This window comes from Vidua macroura, chromosome 6 (genome assembly GCF_024509145.1).
Source record: "Vidua macroura isolate BioBank_ID:100142 chromosome 6, ASM2450914v1, whole genome shotgun sequence".
In the NCBI taxonomy this organism is placed as follows: Eukaryota; Metazoa; Chordata; class Aves; order Passeriformes; family Viduidae; genus Vidua; species Vidua macroura.
Genome location: NC_071576.1, coordinates 60933911 through 60951031, shown reverse-complemented (window position 1 = coordinate 60951031; position 17121 = coordinate 60933911). Strand labels below are relative to the sequence as shown.

Genomic DNA, 17121 nt, shown 5'->3' with positions numbered 1-17121 from the left:
TTTATTTCCCAATTTGCCTTGGATTATGTGACAATCACATACCATTGATCTTTGGCTTGCTGTGTGCTGCAGAGAGCTGAAACCCATGTTCTGCTTGATACTGCACAGCTTTTCTTCAGGCTTGCCAGCTAACTAACCTATGTGTGTGACAAATCACTGCGCTGTTTTAAGCTCCAATGGCACCATACTGAGGAATTGGCTCTCCTGGGGTGGTGAAGGCAGTCTGGATTTTGGAGTCAGTCTGGCTTTGGTTGCCACAGGATGTACTGTTAGTGGCTGGTTATCTTTGTCCCTGCAGGGTTTTGCTCTGTCTGTAGCTCGTACTGATGGCACCAGCCGTAATTACAAAAATGCTGGAGCAAACAAAGGGCCTTTGGCTTTTCTTGTGGCATTTCTTATTCATGTCTGGTCTGTAGTGGAAATACCAAGATTTGCAACTCAGGCAACTGCAATCATATATATTTATATAGATATAACATGATCAGACATCTAATTTTGACTCTTGTGGAGTTATCTTTGGAATGATATCACCAAAACTTCATTACAGCTGCTGTTGAAAAAAAAAAATACCAACCAAATTTTGTTCCATTTAAAGCGTTGAGCTCTGTTCTTTTATTTAGGAGCAAAAGCTAATTTAATTATGACAACAACAAAATAGTAATAACTGTTACAGTCACACGTGGTGAGCTGTTCTTAAAAAGCACAATCCTGTGTCAGACTCTCATGTCTCGCTAACTAATGCTTCAGTGAATACCAGTGTCTGCTGCCAGGGGCCAGAGTGTTTCTCTGAAAAGGAGCCCAAGGGACTTGGTGTGCAACAGGACAATGTTTTACTGTGTCCTGATGGGGGATGGAAGACAAAAATGTAAAAAGCTTCTTCTAGTTAATTAGAAAGGACTTCTAAAAATAACCAGTTCCTGAAAACTAGCAGGGAAGCATAAGCCTTTATAGTAGTTATAGTTCTTAGTTTTAGCAGAAAGGTTTTTATTATGAATGCACTTCCTCAGAAAAATTGTCTTAGCTCATACTTTAAAATGTGGGGGTGGATATTCCTAAGTTAGCGGTGGTGTCGGCTTGGTTTGCTCTTCAGCAGAACTATTTTCCCTTTCCACCTCCTGCCTGCTGCAACACCTCGGTTAGGAGGGTGAGATTCCTCTCTTGGAAACGAGCTGCAGCCTGCGGGCATCGCCTGCTGCAGTGCGAGTCCCGAGCCCCGCATCCCCTGCCCTGCGAGTCACCGGGCCGGCCCTGGTGCCAGCTTTGTGTCGGGCTACGGAAAAGCGGCCCGGGGCGCTCGAAGGTGGGCACAAGGCAGGGTCAGCACGCTCCTTCCTCTTTTTAGGGTGATTTAGGGAATATGAGTACTTCTTTGGAGGAACCGGCGGTCACGCTGTGACCTGTATAAGGTGCCTAAGGACAGCAAGGGCGATCCAGGCGTTCCCTGGTTGCTGTGGGGGGTCGATCCGCACCAGCGTTGTGTGGTGGGGCAGACCCCGATCTATCCATCGATGTCCGGCCGCGGGCTGCGGGGCGCTCGGGCTGGGGCCGGGACCCGCTCCCGGCCCGGCTGCCCCAGCGCCGTTCGCGCCCCCGGTACCGGGACAGCGGCCCCTCAGCGGGGCGAGCCCGGGCCCGGCGCGGCCCTCGCCCCGCCCCGGAGCCGCCGCGGCCCGCCCAGCGCTGGGGCTGCGGCGCCGGCCCAGCCCCGCTCCGCGGCCGCAGGAGGGGCCGGGCCCGTCCGAGCCGGCGGCCGCGGCGGCTGCTCCGAGGGCGGTAAGGCGGGGCGGCCCGGCCGGGGGCGGCCCGGGGCGGAGGGCGGCGGTGGCGGCGGGGCCGGGGGCGGCGGGCAGGGCCCGGGCCCCGCAGCGCCGAGCGGGCTCAGCGGCGGCTCCGGGCCCGGGCGGGCTCAGCGGCGCAGCTCCCCCGCTTCCGCGTTCGGCCCAGCAACCCACGGCCCCCCGGGCTCGTTCTCCCCCTTAGCCCATTGATGAACCCCGGAGCTCCCGGGCCTTGCGAAGGGAAAATGTGGCCGGAGCGGCGGCGCTGCTGCCGGGCCAGTGGGGACGGGGACGGTGCCATGTGAGCTCCTGGTAGTGATGGACCTGGCAGGGCCTCACACGGCACAGGCGGCGGAGGAAACAGCGGAATTTCACAGCATCCCTTCTAATCGGGACGGGGGACAGGCTGCGGCTTGCCTGCTGGCGGGTTACAAGGGAAAGCAGGTCGTGGTGCGGCAGGTGAACAGGGGGAAGAGCAGAGTTCAGCGCTGGGGCGGCGCCTGCGGAAAGGCAGCCTGGAGTGTCGGCCGGAGCTCAGGGCAGCCGCCAGGGCTGTCCCAGACGTGGGACAGCGCTGGGAGCCAGGAGCTGCTGCTCCAGCCTTGTGTGTGCTCCAGGGCAGCACAGGGAAGTTTATTTCGTGCTGGCTTTGTGTGTGTGCTCCAGGGCAGCACAGGGAAGTTTATTTCGTGCTGGCTTTGTGTGTGCTCCAGGGCAGCACAGTTTATTTCGGGCTGGTGCGCATCACGTCGTTTGAGGACCTGTAATGAAGAGAAGCTGTGGAAAATGTTTTGTTTAGATTTTAGTTCTGTTGCGTTTTCCTCTTGCGTTTCTGCTCTCATTAAAAATAAATGCGAGGAAAGTGCCAAGAAGTAGACTTTGCTCTATTAAGAGTTGTAATTGTTTCTGTGAAAGGAGGGATGATGATCATGCTTCTGGAAGAGGTATTGTCAAGCTTATTTACCCAGTGGAAAGAGGATATGTTCTAGATGTGTTCTGGCAATAATAGCAGTAATCCATCAGAAAAGAGCAGACTATTGCAAACTAAACAACTAAACCAACAAGTGTGCTTGTTTACCTCATCTGCTGAACAGTCATTTGGTAGAAAGGCCCAGGAATTCTAATACCTGCCCTCCATAGCTGAAATAGGATTTTCCTAAAACAAATGGTAATGAAATGAAACTTGGGCTGGGTTTGAGACTGTAGCTCTTGAGCTGTCATTTTTTGGAAGGCAACCCTTTAGGGTGTAGTCTGCGTGGTAGGAATCATGGCCTGCTGGGCAAAGCTGGGGCTAGGAATCATCAGACTGATGATCTTGTCCCTGTCATTTATCTTCTGTGAGTCCTCAAGCAGCTGAACTCAAACCTCAGTTTCCCCTGTCTAAGTGAGGTTTATTATATTTCTCTGCTTTTCTCAGGGCAGTGAGGATAAAGTGCAGTGAGAGATTGCAAGGCACTAGGAATTGTTGTGTGCATTAAAGACTTCAGTGGGGCTTGGTTGAGTCATCTTTGTGGTTCAGATTGGACTTCAGGAGGATGCTTGGTGGAAGAGAATGGATAGGAAGAACAACCATCTAGTCTGGAATGAGTGTGGAAACCTTTGTGATAATGCTTTTATCCTAGCCAAATTGAACAACAGGTTTCTCTCTCTCTTTTTAACCAGTCCTATTTTATATTTTATATTGCAGTGGTTGCTGTGCTCTTGTCTGTGAACAGCCCCTTTATTAACAGAGCTCCTTATCCTCCATCTAGAGGTGGAGTGGGTCTGACAGTACCTTTGCTGATGCCTGTGTGCCAAGGGTGTTCTCCTGTGTTATTCATCCCAAGCTTTTCATGCTGTTTTCTCTTCTAAAATAGAAATGACACAGTGCTGTGGGCAAGTGTTGCATGCTGTTGTCTCTCACGCATCGAGCAAGATGATGATCCTGAGTCATTGCTGTAGAGCAGAACTGTTCCTTACATGCCCTGAGCTTTCCAGCTGTCCTGAGGAATCACACTGTGCAATCAATTTAAGCACTGGTGGAGCAGGGTTAGTTATTACAGCTGTTGTATGAAAATAAATCTCAGTGCTGCATTTTATATTTCTGCACTGTTGCTTGCTTCTGCTGCACCCCCTTCAGTGTAGCTTTTGATGCTGTATTTTCTCTCAGTGGCTGTGAGGTGCCTCTCATGCTGAGAACTTGGTTTATTTTAAAATGTGAAAGTGGGGATGGTGGGATACTAGGGGAAAGAGGAAGTTGTTGTTTTTCCAGGAGCTTTCTTTTATTTTTGAAAGCAGACTCTTCTGGGCTCCCACTTCACAGAACATCTAAGTTATTTAATTTAGAGACATCATATGCTCTCAAAGAGATCTCTGTACAATTAAAGCCTGAGCAGCAGCTTCCTGTGTGATAGTTCTCAATGGCGGATGTAGAAATTACATTCTTGATAAGGAAGTCTGAGAATGAAATAAGTGAAGATAAGGAACCAAATGAGACTTGGTTTTCTACTGGTAATTTTTTCAGTGTGATTGTGGGTACCCTGCAGGTATCTGCAATGTGATATTTATATCCTTTAATATGTAATGTCTAATAAACCAGGATTTTAATTACTGTAATTGTTCTTTACGTCTTAATTAAAAAAACCCAAACAGCTGTGATATTTTATGCATAAATCAGGTCTCTTGAATGTAATGAAAATATGGGAATAGAATTTTATATTCATTTCTCTCCAGTTCTTTTGCTGCTTCTTAATGCTTCTGGGTGGCTCAGAGGGAAGTTTTTAAGTTGGGGCAGACCATAGTTCAGGAATATGTTATGTTCAGGAAGATTTATTGCTGTCTAGTAAGGAAATCTCTCATAATCTTTTGTAAAACATATTTGTGACCTTGTTCTGAAGGTGTTTTTCGTTGTTCTCTTAAAAGCAGTGCTAGGAACGAAAACAGCATCTTTTTCTCTCATCTGTATCATCATGGCAAGGGAACAGTTTGAGATTTTTGAGAACTGACTAGGACTGCAGACTAAATAAATGCTAGCTGTGTTGAAAGCATCCCATTTTGTGGAAGATGGGAAGTGAGTCACTGAATCCAGGTCCCCTGCCATTATGGGGATGACATCATATAACTCCTCATAAGAATTCTTTCATTCTTAATTTTTTTTTTCTTAATCAAGAGGACTCCTGGTGTTGTTTACCCCCTCAGTCATGTCAGAAAATGCTTATTCATTCCCTTTTTCATATTTTTTCTTTTTGTAAAGAACCGACTGAAAATGTCTCAGAATCCTGACAAGCTAAATTCAAGTGAAGAAAAGTTGAGTGGTTTGGAGGATGATGAGGAGGAGAACTTGGAGAACTCGGATCAGTCTGTCCGAAAAAGAATACGACAGAGTGCTCCAGGGTCACACAGAGATGATACACCAAAGTGTAAGCAAAACTGCTTTATGAAATACAGTAAAAAAAATAGCTAATTCTGTAATTGTTGTTGGAGGCAATCCTGGTGTTTCATAGCATTCTGTGCAAGTTTGAGTGTCTTGCAATTATATACAGTGTGACTCTTGATGTTATGCCTTGAAACTCTTTTTCTCCCTGTTTTCTTTTTATTTTCCTAATTGTACACACAGTATGCACATTTTCTTAATTGTACACAATGACCACGTTGCTCTGAGCCCCATGTATCCTAAATATCCTGGTGTGTTTGTGCTCTTGGAATGGATGAACACCACCCCAGTGTGTTCAGCTAAACTGACTCTGCTGTTTGCCTTATCAGCTGAACCTTCTGCATTGCTGCAGCCCCTGTTCCTACTGCAGGGCAGAAAAGGCTGTTATCAGCAAAGGGATGTCCTGTCAGCCCCCTCACAAGATAGATGGAAAGCTGTATGTTTAATCCTAATACTACTTCCATATAAGCAGGACTGCATATTTTTCCTAAGGCATATTTTTCTTTGCCATTCTGCTTTTAACATGAAGGTCCGGATGCAAAATGGGAGCCAATATTTCTGGCAAATCTGTAGATAAAACCAAGGGGAAGTTTTCTGGCTCCAGGGATTCAATTCAAAGGAGCAGAATTGCTCAGGGTTCTAAATTTCTGTAGGGAGTAACACTTTGTTTGTTGCATTCTTTTTTTATTTTTTTTGGTTGTGTTCAGTGTCGTGTTGCTCAGAGGAGGTGTTCTGAGGGAGTTTCTGTTCCCATGCCTTGCTGGTTGCCTGGTAGGAAATGGGTGTTTGTATGGAGAGAGGCTCTGAACACATGGAAGTAAAAAGCATGGCACAGTCTGGCACTGCACTACAAAGAGGTGGTTTGGTCTCAAGCAGCCCTGCCTTTGTGTAAGGGAGCAGGTATGAGAATGATGTGATTTAGGAGCAATCTTTGGCCAGTGAAAGGTCTTAGCTCTTAGAGCCCCCAGTGCTGGAGAGAAGTCATTTGGCACTCTGACAAGAGCACTGTGAACTTTGCTGTCTGCTGCTTCTTCTCAGAATATCAATCCTTGCTGTGTTCCCAGAGTCACTCTGCAAGGTTAAGCTCCAAGCAGAAGGAAATAAGGATTTAGGAGGGCTGCACGAAAAGAGCAAGATATTAATGAAAAACACATTGGACTCCAACTGTATGAACTCAGAAGAGCTCTGCATGGCAGACAAGTGGTGGACACTTAATTTTGAAAGACCTTTTCTGTGTAATTACTTAAGTCCAATCAACATGGATTATCAAATGAGATGGTCAGAGCTTGCCTGAAACATTTCTCAGGGAGCCCAGCCTATGAAGATCCCTGCTTGGTGTCTTTCACTTTTGGGATTAGTGTTGCTCCTGTGCCTGGACTGTAGCTGAAGTGAATGAACTAGAGAATGGAATGGATCCATCAGGGCACCAACCCTGTCACTAACCTAGGGCCCAGTGTGAGGCTGCTGGCCCATCCTGGTCAGTCCCAAATGCCTGCCAGGGGAAGAGCTCTTAAGCTGCTGCTGTCCTCTGTTGTTTGGGTGATGGCCTCTGGGGGAAAAAAAAAAAGGAGTTTGGAGGAGTGCCATTTGCATTGCAAGTAGTGAGAATAATTAGCTACTGGTGTGCTGCTGCTTAACAGTGATGGTGATTGTTTGTTGACTGCTTTAATGATGAAATCACTTCCTTGAAACATGTAAAACTGAAATGGCAATATCTGCACAATACTTGTGGAAGTGGTATGGTGAAAATGCTGCTCTTTGTAATTATTTCTTCCTACAGAGTGGAGAAAGATGCCAAGGTGCTATTAAGCCATCCTAAAGAAGTATTGGTTTGTGTGGGGGCTGTTTGGAGATGGTTTTTAAAAGAGCTTTGATAGAAGCAATTGGCTACTGAGCCCAGAATATCAACTGGGATCCACTCCTTGGTTTTTTGAGATACTCCAAACCTGTGTCATCCACCAGATGGGAAAGGAAGGGAAAGAAAGGAGAAGAATCTTCAGCTGATGCTGTCATTTGACCCTGTGTACTATTAATAAGGTGGAAAGGGTCCAAAAGACTCTTTCTGCAGGCTTCTGTTGAGAGCTGTCTGACAGTGTAATTGGTGTTGCAGCCAGTCCCTCTCGGCCTGTGTCCATAGAAGAGCTCATGGAGACAGCAAAGGGAGTCACCAACATGGCACTGGCACATGAAATTGTGGTGAATGGAGACTTCCAGATAAAACCAGCTGAATTGCCAGAACACAGGTAAGGTTGGTGCCAAATGCTAAATAAAATTGTGTTTGTAGAGCTGCAGAGCAGCTCTGGGGGTTCAGGTAAAGGCTCTGGCTGGTGCCTTGTCTGGCAGTGCCTGGGAGGAGGTGGGAAAGAATATAAGAAGAAGGTGGTAAGTGTGTAGTTCTGCTTCCCAGATATGTGTGTGTGAGAAAGGAGAACCTCTTGGATTAATTGGAGATGTGTGGTGCAAACCCCAGAGTGCTGTGGTTCCTGTTGTGTCCCCTTGTCCCAGGACTCAGAGGCTGCAGCAGTACCCCAGTCTGGCTGCAGATGTAGTAGTGCTTTTAGCAATTTTTAAGCTTTCATTGCCTGTGGGAGTAAGAGGAAACTGATTATTTTAGCTTTTCCTCTCTGTTTCTTCAGGGATATTTTGGGAAGAGATTGCTGTGTTTTATTAGGTTAGTCCTTGCCCCTTTCAAGTTCGAAGCCTTTCCTTCTCTGTGTGTGTCTGCAGTAATTGTGTGCCCTGCTGAGAGGGGAGAGGGGGAGCAGAGGAAGCTTCATCCTCTGTTCCTCTCTCTCACACACACAGTGAGGTGTGGCTCACAGCCTCCTGGCTTGATCTGGGGAAGGGGGTGCATATTTAATGGAGGGAACTTGGTCCCCATTGGGGCCACTGTTGAAGTTACACAGTGTTGAAGTTACACCTGGTGTGAACAGGAACTGTCAGTATTTTGAATTAGGAATTGCTACTGAAGCAGTGGAATTCATTTATTTTTTGTATACAAACTGATCTGGGCCCTTAGAGTAGGTGCAATACTTATGTAGTGAAACAGAAGATTTAGTGTCAGGGAAGTTACTTAATTTCTGTTAGGTTTGCTACTGAATTTTATGTAGTGGAAGTGATTTTACTAAGTGGGGCCTTTAAAAGGAACATAAATACTGGTCTTTTGAAGACAAAATGTAATTTTTGCCATTTTTGTTTTGGTCCAGTTTTCTAGATGTAGCATGTGATAAATACTTTGAAGGATTTTACTTTGTAGCCACCTTTGCTGGTGTGTAACCTTGTATTAGGACATAAACCATTCCAAATCCTGTGTCCAGTTTTTCTTGCTTTTCTGAGTAACTTTAAATGATGGATCATATAGTCACTATTGCATGATATTCATATTATCACATGCTGTGCTTCAGGAGCTGCAGGTTGTCTTTGTAAGGTGGTGCAGAGACCAGTATCATTCTTTTTAACATGTTTATTCACAGCTTAGAGAAGAAAGTCAGAGATATTGTGCATAAAGCTTTCTGGGATTGTCTGGAAGCTCAGCTAAAGGAAGACCCCCCGACATATGATCATGCAATTAAGCTATTGGGAGAAATTAAAGAGGTAAGATGATGTGATATGCAGGGAAATGATTGAATTTGATATGAATGAGCAAAAGTGGTTGGAGTTTGGCTTTTCATAAAAAACCCTCTTGCTCTTTTTCATTGCTGTATCACTGTGAACATACACAAGCTGTATAATCCTAGAGGAGAAATTTGAATATAAAACCAAATGCAAAACCATGTAAGGTGATTAACAGGTAAGGAATACCAGTTCCATAATTCCAAGCTTCCTTCATGTTATGGCACTGGTATTTAGTTATGGAATCAGTGAGATGCTGCAACACTGGGCTGATGAAACCAAGCACAAGTCTGAATTATGATCTGTGCCACAGAGGATTTACCACTTAGTAACTTCAGTATCACGCAGTGTGAGGTGAAAAACTTGGAGTTGGTGGCTGGTTGGTTTAAAAAAAAAAAAAAAAGATAAATTTAATTATTTAGTTGTGTAGATAAGTATCCCTGGTAGTGTTCAAGGCTGGGTTGGATGGGGCATTAAGCAAACTAGTTTAGTGGGAGGTGACCCTGCCTGTGGCATGGGTTTGGAATCAGGTGATCTTTAAGATCTCTCCTCACCCAAACCATTCTAAGATTCTATAATTCTGTTTGGATCCTTGTAGTCTTTGATGTAGAACTAATGCACTGTTAACTTTCCATTTCAGAGTCTTCTGTCTTTCTTGTTGCCTGGTCATACTAGACTGAGAAGCCAGATTACAGAAGTTCTTGACCTGGATTTGATAAAACAGGAGGCAGAGAATGGGGCCCTTGACATTTCTAAGTTGGTCAAATTTGTTATTGGGATGATGGGGACTCTCTGTGCTCCAGCTCGAGATGAAGACATTAAGAAACTGAAAGATATTAATGAAATAGTTCCTCTTTTCAGGTACTGAAATGTATTTATTAGTCATGTTCAGAGTCTCTTAAATAATTTTAGAAGTGGAGGGGGCAACTTGGAACTCCTAGAAAGAAAAGAGTGTTAGGGAAAAGGATGTAGCTGTGGGTGTGAAGGGGAGAGATGCTCCAGGAGTCATTAACAAGGACCATCTCTGATCTGGTGAGTTGGAGTATTTGTCTGGCTCCTGCATGTTGCTGAAGGACATTTGCTTAAATGTCAAATGCAAATAAGCTGCAAGGTAGCAGATGAATAGTCAGTTTCTATCAGAATTGAATGTCAACAGCAGAAGGTGAAAAAAGCACACAAGGGTTTGGAGAAAAGCATTGCTGGTTTCCCACCAGTTTGTCCTTTCCTCCCAGTCTGAGCTCTCTTTACCCCAGTCCCTGTGTAATTCCCTGTCAGTTCTAAAGGGAGTGTGTGTTCCACATCTGGGAGCATCCAGGCTTCTGCTTTGCCACCATGTTCACAGTGGAACAGCTCAAGGTCTCAGTAGCTGGGAGAAGCTTCATTAACCTTGCTGTTTTCTAATTTGAAAAGCTTCCAGGAGTTCAGGATTGACTTGGCAGAAATATTGCCAGCAGGAATTAGGTTGCTTTGAAATTAAGGTGTTTTATTTTGGTGTTTGTTTGTCTGTTTTTTCTTTTTTGCCCCTCGGGTCTGATTATTCACTTCCCACTGAGGTTGGCTTTCCAGGCTGCCAACAGCCATGGCATGCAAGCTTGGAAAGCCAGATGTCTTTTCATATACAATACTGCACATCCTGGGAGATAAAATCTATGGAGCTAGTGAAGTTAATTCCATGGAGGCTTTTTTACAGGAGAGCAAGATTTGTTTCCCACTTGGAAGAGGCACATGCATGCATGTACATGCTTGCTCCAGCTTTCTCTGTCTCATGCTCTGAAGTTGTTAAGCTGTTACTGTTTCCCATGCATGTTTTTGCTCTTTCTTTAGACAACCTGTAATAAATCTTGTAAACAGCACCTCTGAAACATCTGCAGCCTTGAATAACTTTTTCTGTTTGTTTGTTTAGAGCAATTTTCTCTGTATTAGACCTAATGAAAATGGATATGGCAAACTTCGCTGTCAGTAGTATTAGGCCAAAATTAATGCAGCAGTCTGCTGAATATGAAAGAAAGAAGTTTCAGGAGTTTCTTGAGAAACAGCCAAGTATGACTTTGTTCCTTTCTTTCTTCCCCCCTGACCTCCCAGTAAACTGCGTGTCTTTGCTTGTAGATCATGAAAAGAACTCAGATATTTTTATAAGTTCTGTGGTAAATGACAGCTTGTGCCCCAAAACTGTGGTTAGAAAAAAATCTGCCAGAACAATAGTTCTGCCCTTGGTACATTCACTTTAATTTCAGTACAGTGTAGGGCATGGTTACCTAGCATCATCTCACCTCTGATTTCCTGTAGCTGTGTGGTTTTGTTTTAGGTGTTCTGCTTGATGCAATAAATGAAATGCATGTCATACCTGATATCATGGGCATTAGTCATAGTAACTAATGGGATTGTTTGGAAATTATTGGTGGAAAAACCTAGCTGTGAAAAGGAATTTTCCTAACAAGTTTTTTTTCCCCGCTCTTCCAGATTCTTTAGACCTTGTCACCAAGTGGTTGCAAGAAGCAGCAGATGATCTTGCAAAGCTGGGACATGAAATGTTGCCTCCCCACTGTAGTGATGGTGCCACTGGTGGGGCTTCTGCCTTCATTGCTGTACAAAATCAGGCCTATCTGAAGCTTCTGAAGTGGGATCATGTGAACAGGCCTTTTCCAGAAGTAGGTATTTAACAGAAAAATTGGTTCTGTGCTTGTTCCACTCCTCTATTCCCAGGACACAGCAGAGGCTGTTTGGATTTGTAGCCTGGCAACGCATACAGATCTAAACCACTGATCTTTGGTTGGGAGATGGGGCAGCTCTAACAGGTGCTTGTCTTTCAGTGCTGGAACCTGCTTGGCTGGGAAAGAGGAGCCAATGATTTCATTGTGCTCCTGTCGCTGGCTGCTGTTCCCTGTGCCTTTGCTGCTGCACCCCAGTGTCCCCTCCCAGCCCTGCAGACTGACTCCCTGCTGTGCTGGCTCCCTCCCTCCTTGCAGACGCTGCTCATGGACCAGACACGCTTCCTGGAGATGCAGCTGGAGCTGGAGCAGCTCCTGGTGGTGGGGACAGTGCTGCTGGTCACGTTCAGTGCAGCAGGCCCAGCTCTCATCGATGTGCCTGGATTCGCCGAGAGAATCAAAAGCATCGTCAGGGTGCTGCTGACGGGAATGCACCTCCCGTGAGTACAGCACGTCCTGCTCTCAGGGGCAGGTGGAGCTCTCTTGTCACCCTGGGAAATGATCAGCTTAAGCCACTTTAAGGCTGGGGGCTGCAGGAAATGCAGAGGAGATGATGAGGGCTTTCTGTGAGCCCAGGCTGATGGTTTTTCTTCAGTTAACTCACACAGAGCTGTCTTTTCTTGCTCTGCTCTTTCATGGTTTGTACAAGCTGCTCTTTTCGGAGTTTGTTTTTCACGGTGCCAGGCTGGCACAGGAGGGTGCCAGCAGCTGCCCCTGCTCAGAGCTTGGGCCAGGCTCCCCAAAAACCTGAGTGTGGCACAGTGAGCTGCCTGCTGATTTAGTGATTGCTCTACACCTGTGGGTTTTGCTTTAGTCAGAGCTGTCCTCAGGCAGAAAGTCAGCTCTTCTGTGTGTGGATTGTTCAGGCTTGAAGTCTTGAGTGTTCTCCTACTTCCTTGCTTTAGATCTATGCTTTTTCCACTACATTTGATAAGTAAGGCAACTCTAATTGAATGGTTTATTTTTAGAAAGTGGGAAAACAGTGAGTAACTAATACAGTTATGCTGTACCTCATGTTTTCTAGCTCCTTTAACCTGAAGGAATCCCTGGCCACTGTGGGTGAGAAGGTGTGTGCTGAAGTGAACAGCTGCCTTTCCCAGCATGGCTTTACCCCGTTCTCAGCTGAGAGGGAGGCTGTGCTCAAGGGACAGATCCAGGCAGTGGCCAGCCCGGGGAACTCCATCTGCAAGCTCATAGGTAGGTCTGCAGAGTGCTCTGCTCTCCCTGTCTGTGGAACTGGGGCTGGGGGATGTGCAGGGCTCCTCTTTCCCTGTTGTTCCCACATTGTTTCCATGTTGTTTTCATGTTGTCTTTCCAGCTTGCTGACCACATTCAGGCTCATTGCATTTTTACATGAGGTTACGCTGTCTCTAATTCACCGTCTGTTTTGAAAACAAACCAAACCCCTTTTTTTCCAGATTCTCGAATTCAAAAGTTTCTGGAGAATTATCTTGCATCCAGTCACCAGAAATCATTGCCTGCCATTCCTGGAGGATTAGGCCCTATTCAGAGGGAGCTGGAGGAGATTGCTGCCAAGTACGTTCGTCTTGTCAACTACAACAGAATGGTCTTCAGCCCTTACTATGATGCAGTCCTTGGCAAAATAGTGACTAAGGAAGAATCCCAAATTGTAGGGAAGTCAGAAGAATCATAAAACCAGTCTGTGTGCTACCAATACAGTATTGTCAGCTATTAAATAAAACTTGTACCAATATTTGTCTAGGAAAACAGCTTTCCGTGTAAATACTGGTTCCTTTTAACCCACGAGTGCTGACTGGTGAGGGAAGCACAGGAGATGCAGAAAGGGTTCTGAGGTAAAAGATGAGAGATGCATTTCTAATATAATTATGCAGCCTAGGGAAAGGGATATCATGGGTGTTTTCTGGTGGCAATTTTTAGATTTTTGAGCTGGTGATAGGTAGGGCAGGTTTAAGAACCAAACGTTGTATTTAAGTGGCTCATTTCAGGGCATTTAACTCTTAATTTACAGTGAACTTAGTTTAATTTATCTAGAGCTGATTAGCAATGGTTCTTCCCAGAAGGGGTGATTTGGTTTTTTAAAAAAATCTTATTTTAAAGAATTAACAAAGCTAAAATTCTAAAGAAGAACTTTACCAGACAAAACACCAAGCCAAGCAGCACTTTACTGTAACATTATGGTGAGTATGGTAGGCTTACTAGTTTTTTCTGTATTTTACTGCATTTTTAATAGCATTTTTTTGCTGTTTACCTGCAGATGTTACAAAACATCATCTATTTTTGTAGCAATTCTTCTGGTTATTGGGTAACTGTCCTCTGCTATGTACAGTACTCCCAGAGGTGGCAATCTTATAGATTGCAGCTGTATTTATATCTTGTAAAGATTTCAGAAAGGGCAGAGCTAAAACGTTTTGATAAAAGTGGCATTTCTTAAATTTTTTTTTTTGCTAGTAATTTACTCCTTTTTAGGTGAAATACTAATTCTAAAGTAAAATCTCATTTGCAGAAGGTGGATTTAAAGTGTGTGAAACTTTAGGTTGGAAATTTTGGGCTTTTTTAAAAACTACAACAGGGGATGGTTGCATATTCAATCATGTCTTCAAAAATATGTGCAGAGCATGGTGGGCTGTATAAGTAATTTTAATGTACTGTGAGAGGTGAATGGTTTGATGTTAGTTTGACTATACAGGGAATATTTTAGTAGATTTTTTTTCACTTTCTAGATGTGTTCTTGAAACTTAGAATATTTGTAGGTCTTGAATTTAATAAGCTACATGTTGTATAGAGGAGAAGAGCCCAGTGATCTTACATTGCAATCTCAGGCTCAGCTGGGAGGTAAGTGAAATTTTCCTCTGGTTGAGCACAACTGTGTATTACAGTAATCAATATTTGATGGTTTTATGAAAGCAAAGTTTGTAGTTACACACAGTATGTGGCCCAAGTATGAGGCAGTCCAAACCAGAACGTGCTGTCTTTAAAAAAAAAAACCAAGGTACATGAAATAAATAAATGAAGGGCCCTTGTATTGCCAATTGCCAGGCAGGTTAATTTAGGAATCAGCCAAACAGACCTTGCAGAAGCACTTGATTATGATCCACTGTTAATGCTTCCCTTTCCAGTTTCCTTTGAATGTCAGTGTGGATAAAACTGCACCAACTTTGGAGGGGGATGGAAGAAATAAGACCTTATTTTTTTATATTAGCCTATGCAACTTTAAACCAAATCTTTTCTTGTTCATTACAAAGCCCCTTCCCCAAGGGAAAAACCCAGCAAAACCCTGTGAGAGTTCATCAGCTCAGATAAGTGATTTTTCTCTTGGCCAAATGAATGTCTGTCTTTGAATCCTTCTTTGAGAACTCAAAAAATGAGGTTGGTTAGCCAGAATAAAAGGGTTCTGAGTAGGGTCTATTTCATTGTTTGTTTGGATCAGCAAAGGATTCTACAGAGGTCTTCAAGGCTGCTGCCTCAGCTTGCTGGGCTTTGCTATTAGAGCAGGCTCTGCCTCACATCACAGCCTAAAGCTCTGCAGCTGCACCAACTCCCTCACCTGTGCTGAAGGAGCTACCAGAGCCATCACTGCTGGAATTGGCACCAGGAGAGATAACCAAGGCACAGCTGTGTCCAGTTTTCTTAAATGAGAGCTGCACAAGTTAGAAATTGCTGCTGCTGTTTTATGGTTCAGCCATGCCTAGGAGCTGCCTTTAGAGACAGAGTTAGATGAGGTTCAGGACGAGCTCGAGGGTGTGGGGAGGGATGTCATGGTGAGCCAGGTACCTGAAAAGCCCTTGAAAGGTGTGTGACTGATGGCAGAGTGCAGGGCACTGCTTTAGCAGTGGATAAAATCCTGAGGAGATGGCTGTTCCCAGGGCTGGGATTCAGGGGTCAGGGCCCAGGAGTGCCTGCTCCTGACATGGCAACAGGGACTGTGCTGCCACAGGTGATTGTAGTGCTCACAGGGCCCACACAGGGAATCCCAGCTCTCCTCACAGGATGGGTTTGATCCTAAGCCTTCATGCAGCAGAAAGATCCTAGAATGAGGGAACAGAGTGCAGTACTCACCTGTGGCTCCACTCTCACCTCCAGGGCCCACACAGAAGGAACAAATGCTCCTGGCACAGGTGCTGGGGGCCTTTCAACAGGAAAGATCTAAAGGAACTGCAATAAATTCCCACAAGTGCAAGGTAATGATTCTCCCAGGTTGTTCTTTTTAACGAGAGTGTTTGACAAGCAGTTCCTCTACATCCTGTCTAAAAGAAACAGGGAGCTGCAACTGAGTGGCAAAGCAAGGAGGACGTTCCAGGACGAGGCCAGCCCCATCTCCATGTGCAGGTGCTGCTTCACCCTTGCCCTGGCAGAGAGGAGCCCTGGCTGAGGCAGCTGTGCTGGGGTGGGAATGGCTTTCATTTGCCCCAGGCTCTGACTGTCCTGTAGTCCAAGGGGTTCTTAGGATCTTATCAGAGTCAATCTTATCACAGCCAATTCCAAGTTAAAAGTTGGAGTAGCATAGAAACTATTTGGAAAGCTCACATAGTGTTTCTTTAGCTTGTTTGAAGATAACAAGTGCTGATTATTAACATTTAGCTTTGTACATTACATGGAAGAGCAGTGCAGGTATCCAGGACCAGGCTGTGTGAGCCAGTGCTCCTGGACTACCCACGCTGAACTGAGTTAGTCTTACAATGCTGTCTTCTTCAAACAGTCCTGGAATTACAAGCCAAAGTGTGCTGTATCCTCTAGAAAATGGAAAGCAAGCTCTATTCTAATATGTATGCTCTGATCAATTTCCTGTGATGGTATAATTAGCATTGCTTTTGAAGTGGCTGAGTAATATTTAAGAAGTACCTTGTTGTGTTTGAATAAAACCAGAATGAGGCATGATGTTATGGATATTCTTTTATTTTAAAGGAATGGTCTTTTGTTGTTGTTTTATTTTTTTAAATTTTCAACTACAAAACAGATTCCTTACATTCTGCCATAAATAAAAACGAACAATAAGGCAGGACACTACATGAACAAACTGAGAACAACTTTTTTCCAGAAAATGTGAATTAAAAATGCTTCACAAGTATAAGCCATCCAGTTTTTAAAATAAAACTGTTGAAAACCCACAAGAGTTCAAGTGGTAGATGTGTACACCCTCGAAGAACAAAATACAGTTTTGACATTTTGCACTTTTGGTTTTGAAAACCGAGTTTTGTTCAGAGCACATTCTAAGGTTGTTCGGGCTGTTTTCAGATCAAGAACCATATGGGAGAAGAGGCACCACAGTAACAAAACCATGTTCAAGGATTTTTTTGTTTGCAGCTGTCCCTTTTCAATGCTTGACTTTTAAGAGACTGATTCAATGCAAGTCTTTGTCTGTCACAGCAGAACTCCAAACTTGTTTCACCGGATTCTCTTTTGCTGTCGTGCTCTGTAAATGTCATGTACAGGGGGAACTACAGATCCTTTCTCCTCATCGTCATCAGAATCCTCATGTGATCTCTTCACAGCCTTGTTGAGAATGGTGTTGTTTTCCACAGGTCCATTGCCTTCCACAGCTATTTCAGGCAGGCCGCCCGTGATTATCCGTACGGCTTCGTCAACAGCTTCAGAGACAGACACAGAGCCACTCAGGGGGGGAAAGTCAGAC

At 44.8% G+C, this 17121-nt stretch overlaps 2 protein-coding genes across 4 annotated transcripts in view; one reads left to right on the top strand and one right to left on the bottom strand.

Moving 5' to 3' along the window:
* Nucleotides 1-615: 615 nt before the first annotated feature.
* Nucleotides 616-16367, top strand: TCP11L1 (t-complex 11 like 1). Of its 3 annotated transcripts, XM_053981153.1 has the most exons (11): nucleotides 1751-1773; nucleotides 3635-3806; nucleotides 5011-5176; nucleotides 7301-7433; nucleotides 8664-8784; nucleotides 9443-9663; nucleotides 10706-10842; nucleotides 11263-11450; nucleotides 11769-11950; nucleotides 12535-12707; nucleotides 12929-16367. In XM_053981153.1, the coding sequence occupies exons 3-11, from the start codon at nucleotides 5023-5025 to the stop codon at nucleotides 13162-13164; spliced, it is 1545 nt and encodes a 514-aa protein (XP_053837128.1). In that variant the 5' UTR covers nucleotides 1751-1773; nucleotides 3635-3806; nucleotides 5011-5022; the 3' UTR covers nucleotides 13165-16367. The 3 variants fall into 3 exon arrangements, with proteins under 3 accessions (XP_053837130.1, XP_053837129.1, XP_053837128.1); XM_053981155.1 differs by lacking the exons at nucleotides 1751-1773; nucleotides 3635-3806 and adding an exon at nucleotides 616-1300; XM_053981154.1 differs by lacking the exon at nucleotides 3635-3806 and having other exon boundaries at nucleotides 1699-1773.
* CSTF3 (cleavage stimulation factor subunit 3) overlaps nucleotides 16365-17121 on the bottom strand; it is a 47929-nt gene continuing 47172 nt past the window's right edge. The window contains exon 21 of the mRNA XM_053981150.1: nucleotides 16365-17077. Coding sequence (XP_053837125.1) covers nucleotides 16875-17077 — 203 coding nt within the window. The 3' untranslated portion in view covers nucleotides 16365-16874. The remainder of the gene's footprint in view (nucleotides 17078-17121) is intronic.

Coding starts and splice junctions, on each gene's coding strand:
- TCP11L1 (XM_053981155.1), top strand. CDS start 5,023: ATGTCTCAGAATCCTGACAAGCTAAATTCAAGTGAAGAAAAGTTGAGT. Junction 11,951..12,534: donor CTGACGGGAATGCACCTCCC/GTGAGTACAGCA, acceptor CATGTTTTCTAG/CTCCTTTAACCTGAAGGAAT. Junction 12,708..12,928: donor CTCCATCTGCAAGCTCATAG/GTAGGTCTGCAG, acceptor CTTTTTTTCCAG/ATTCTCGAATTCAAAAGTTT.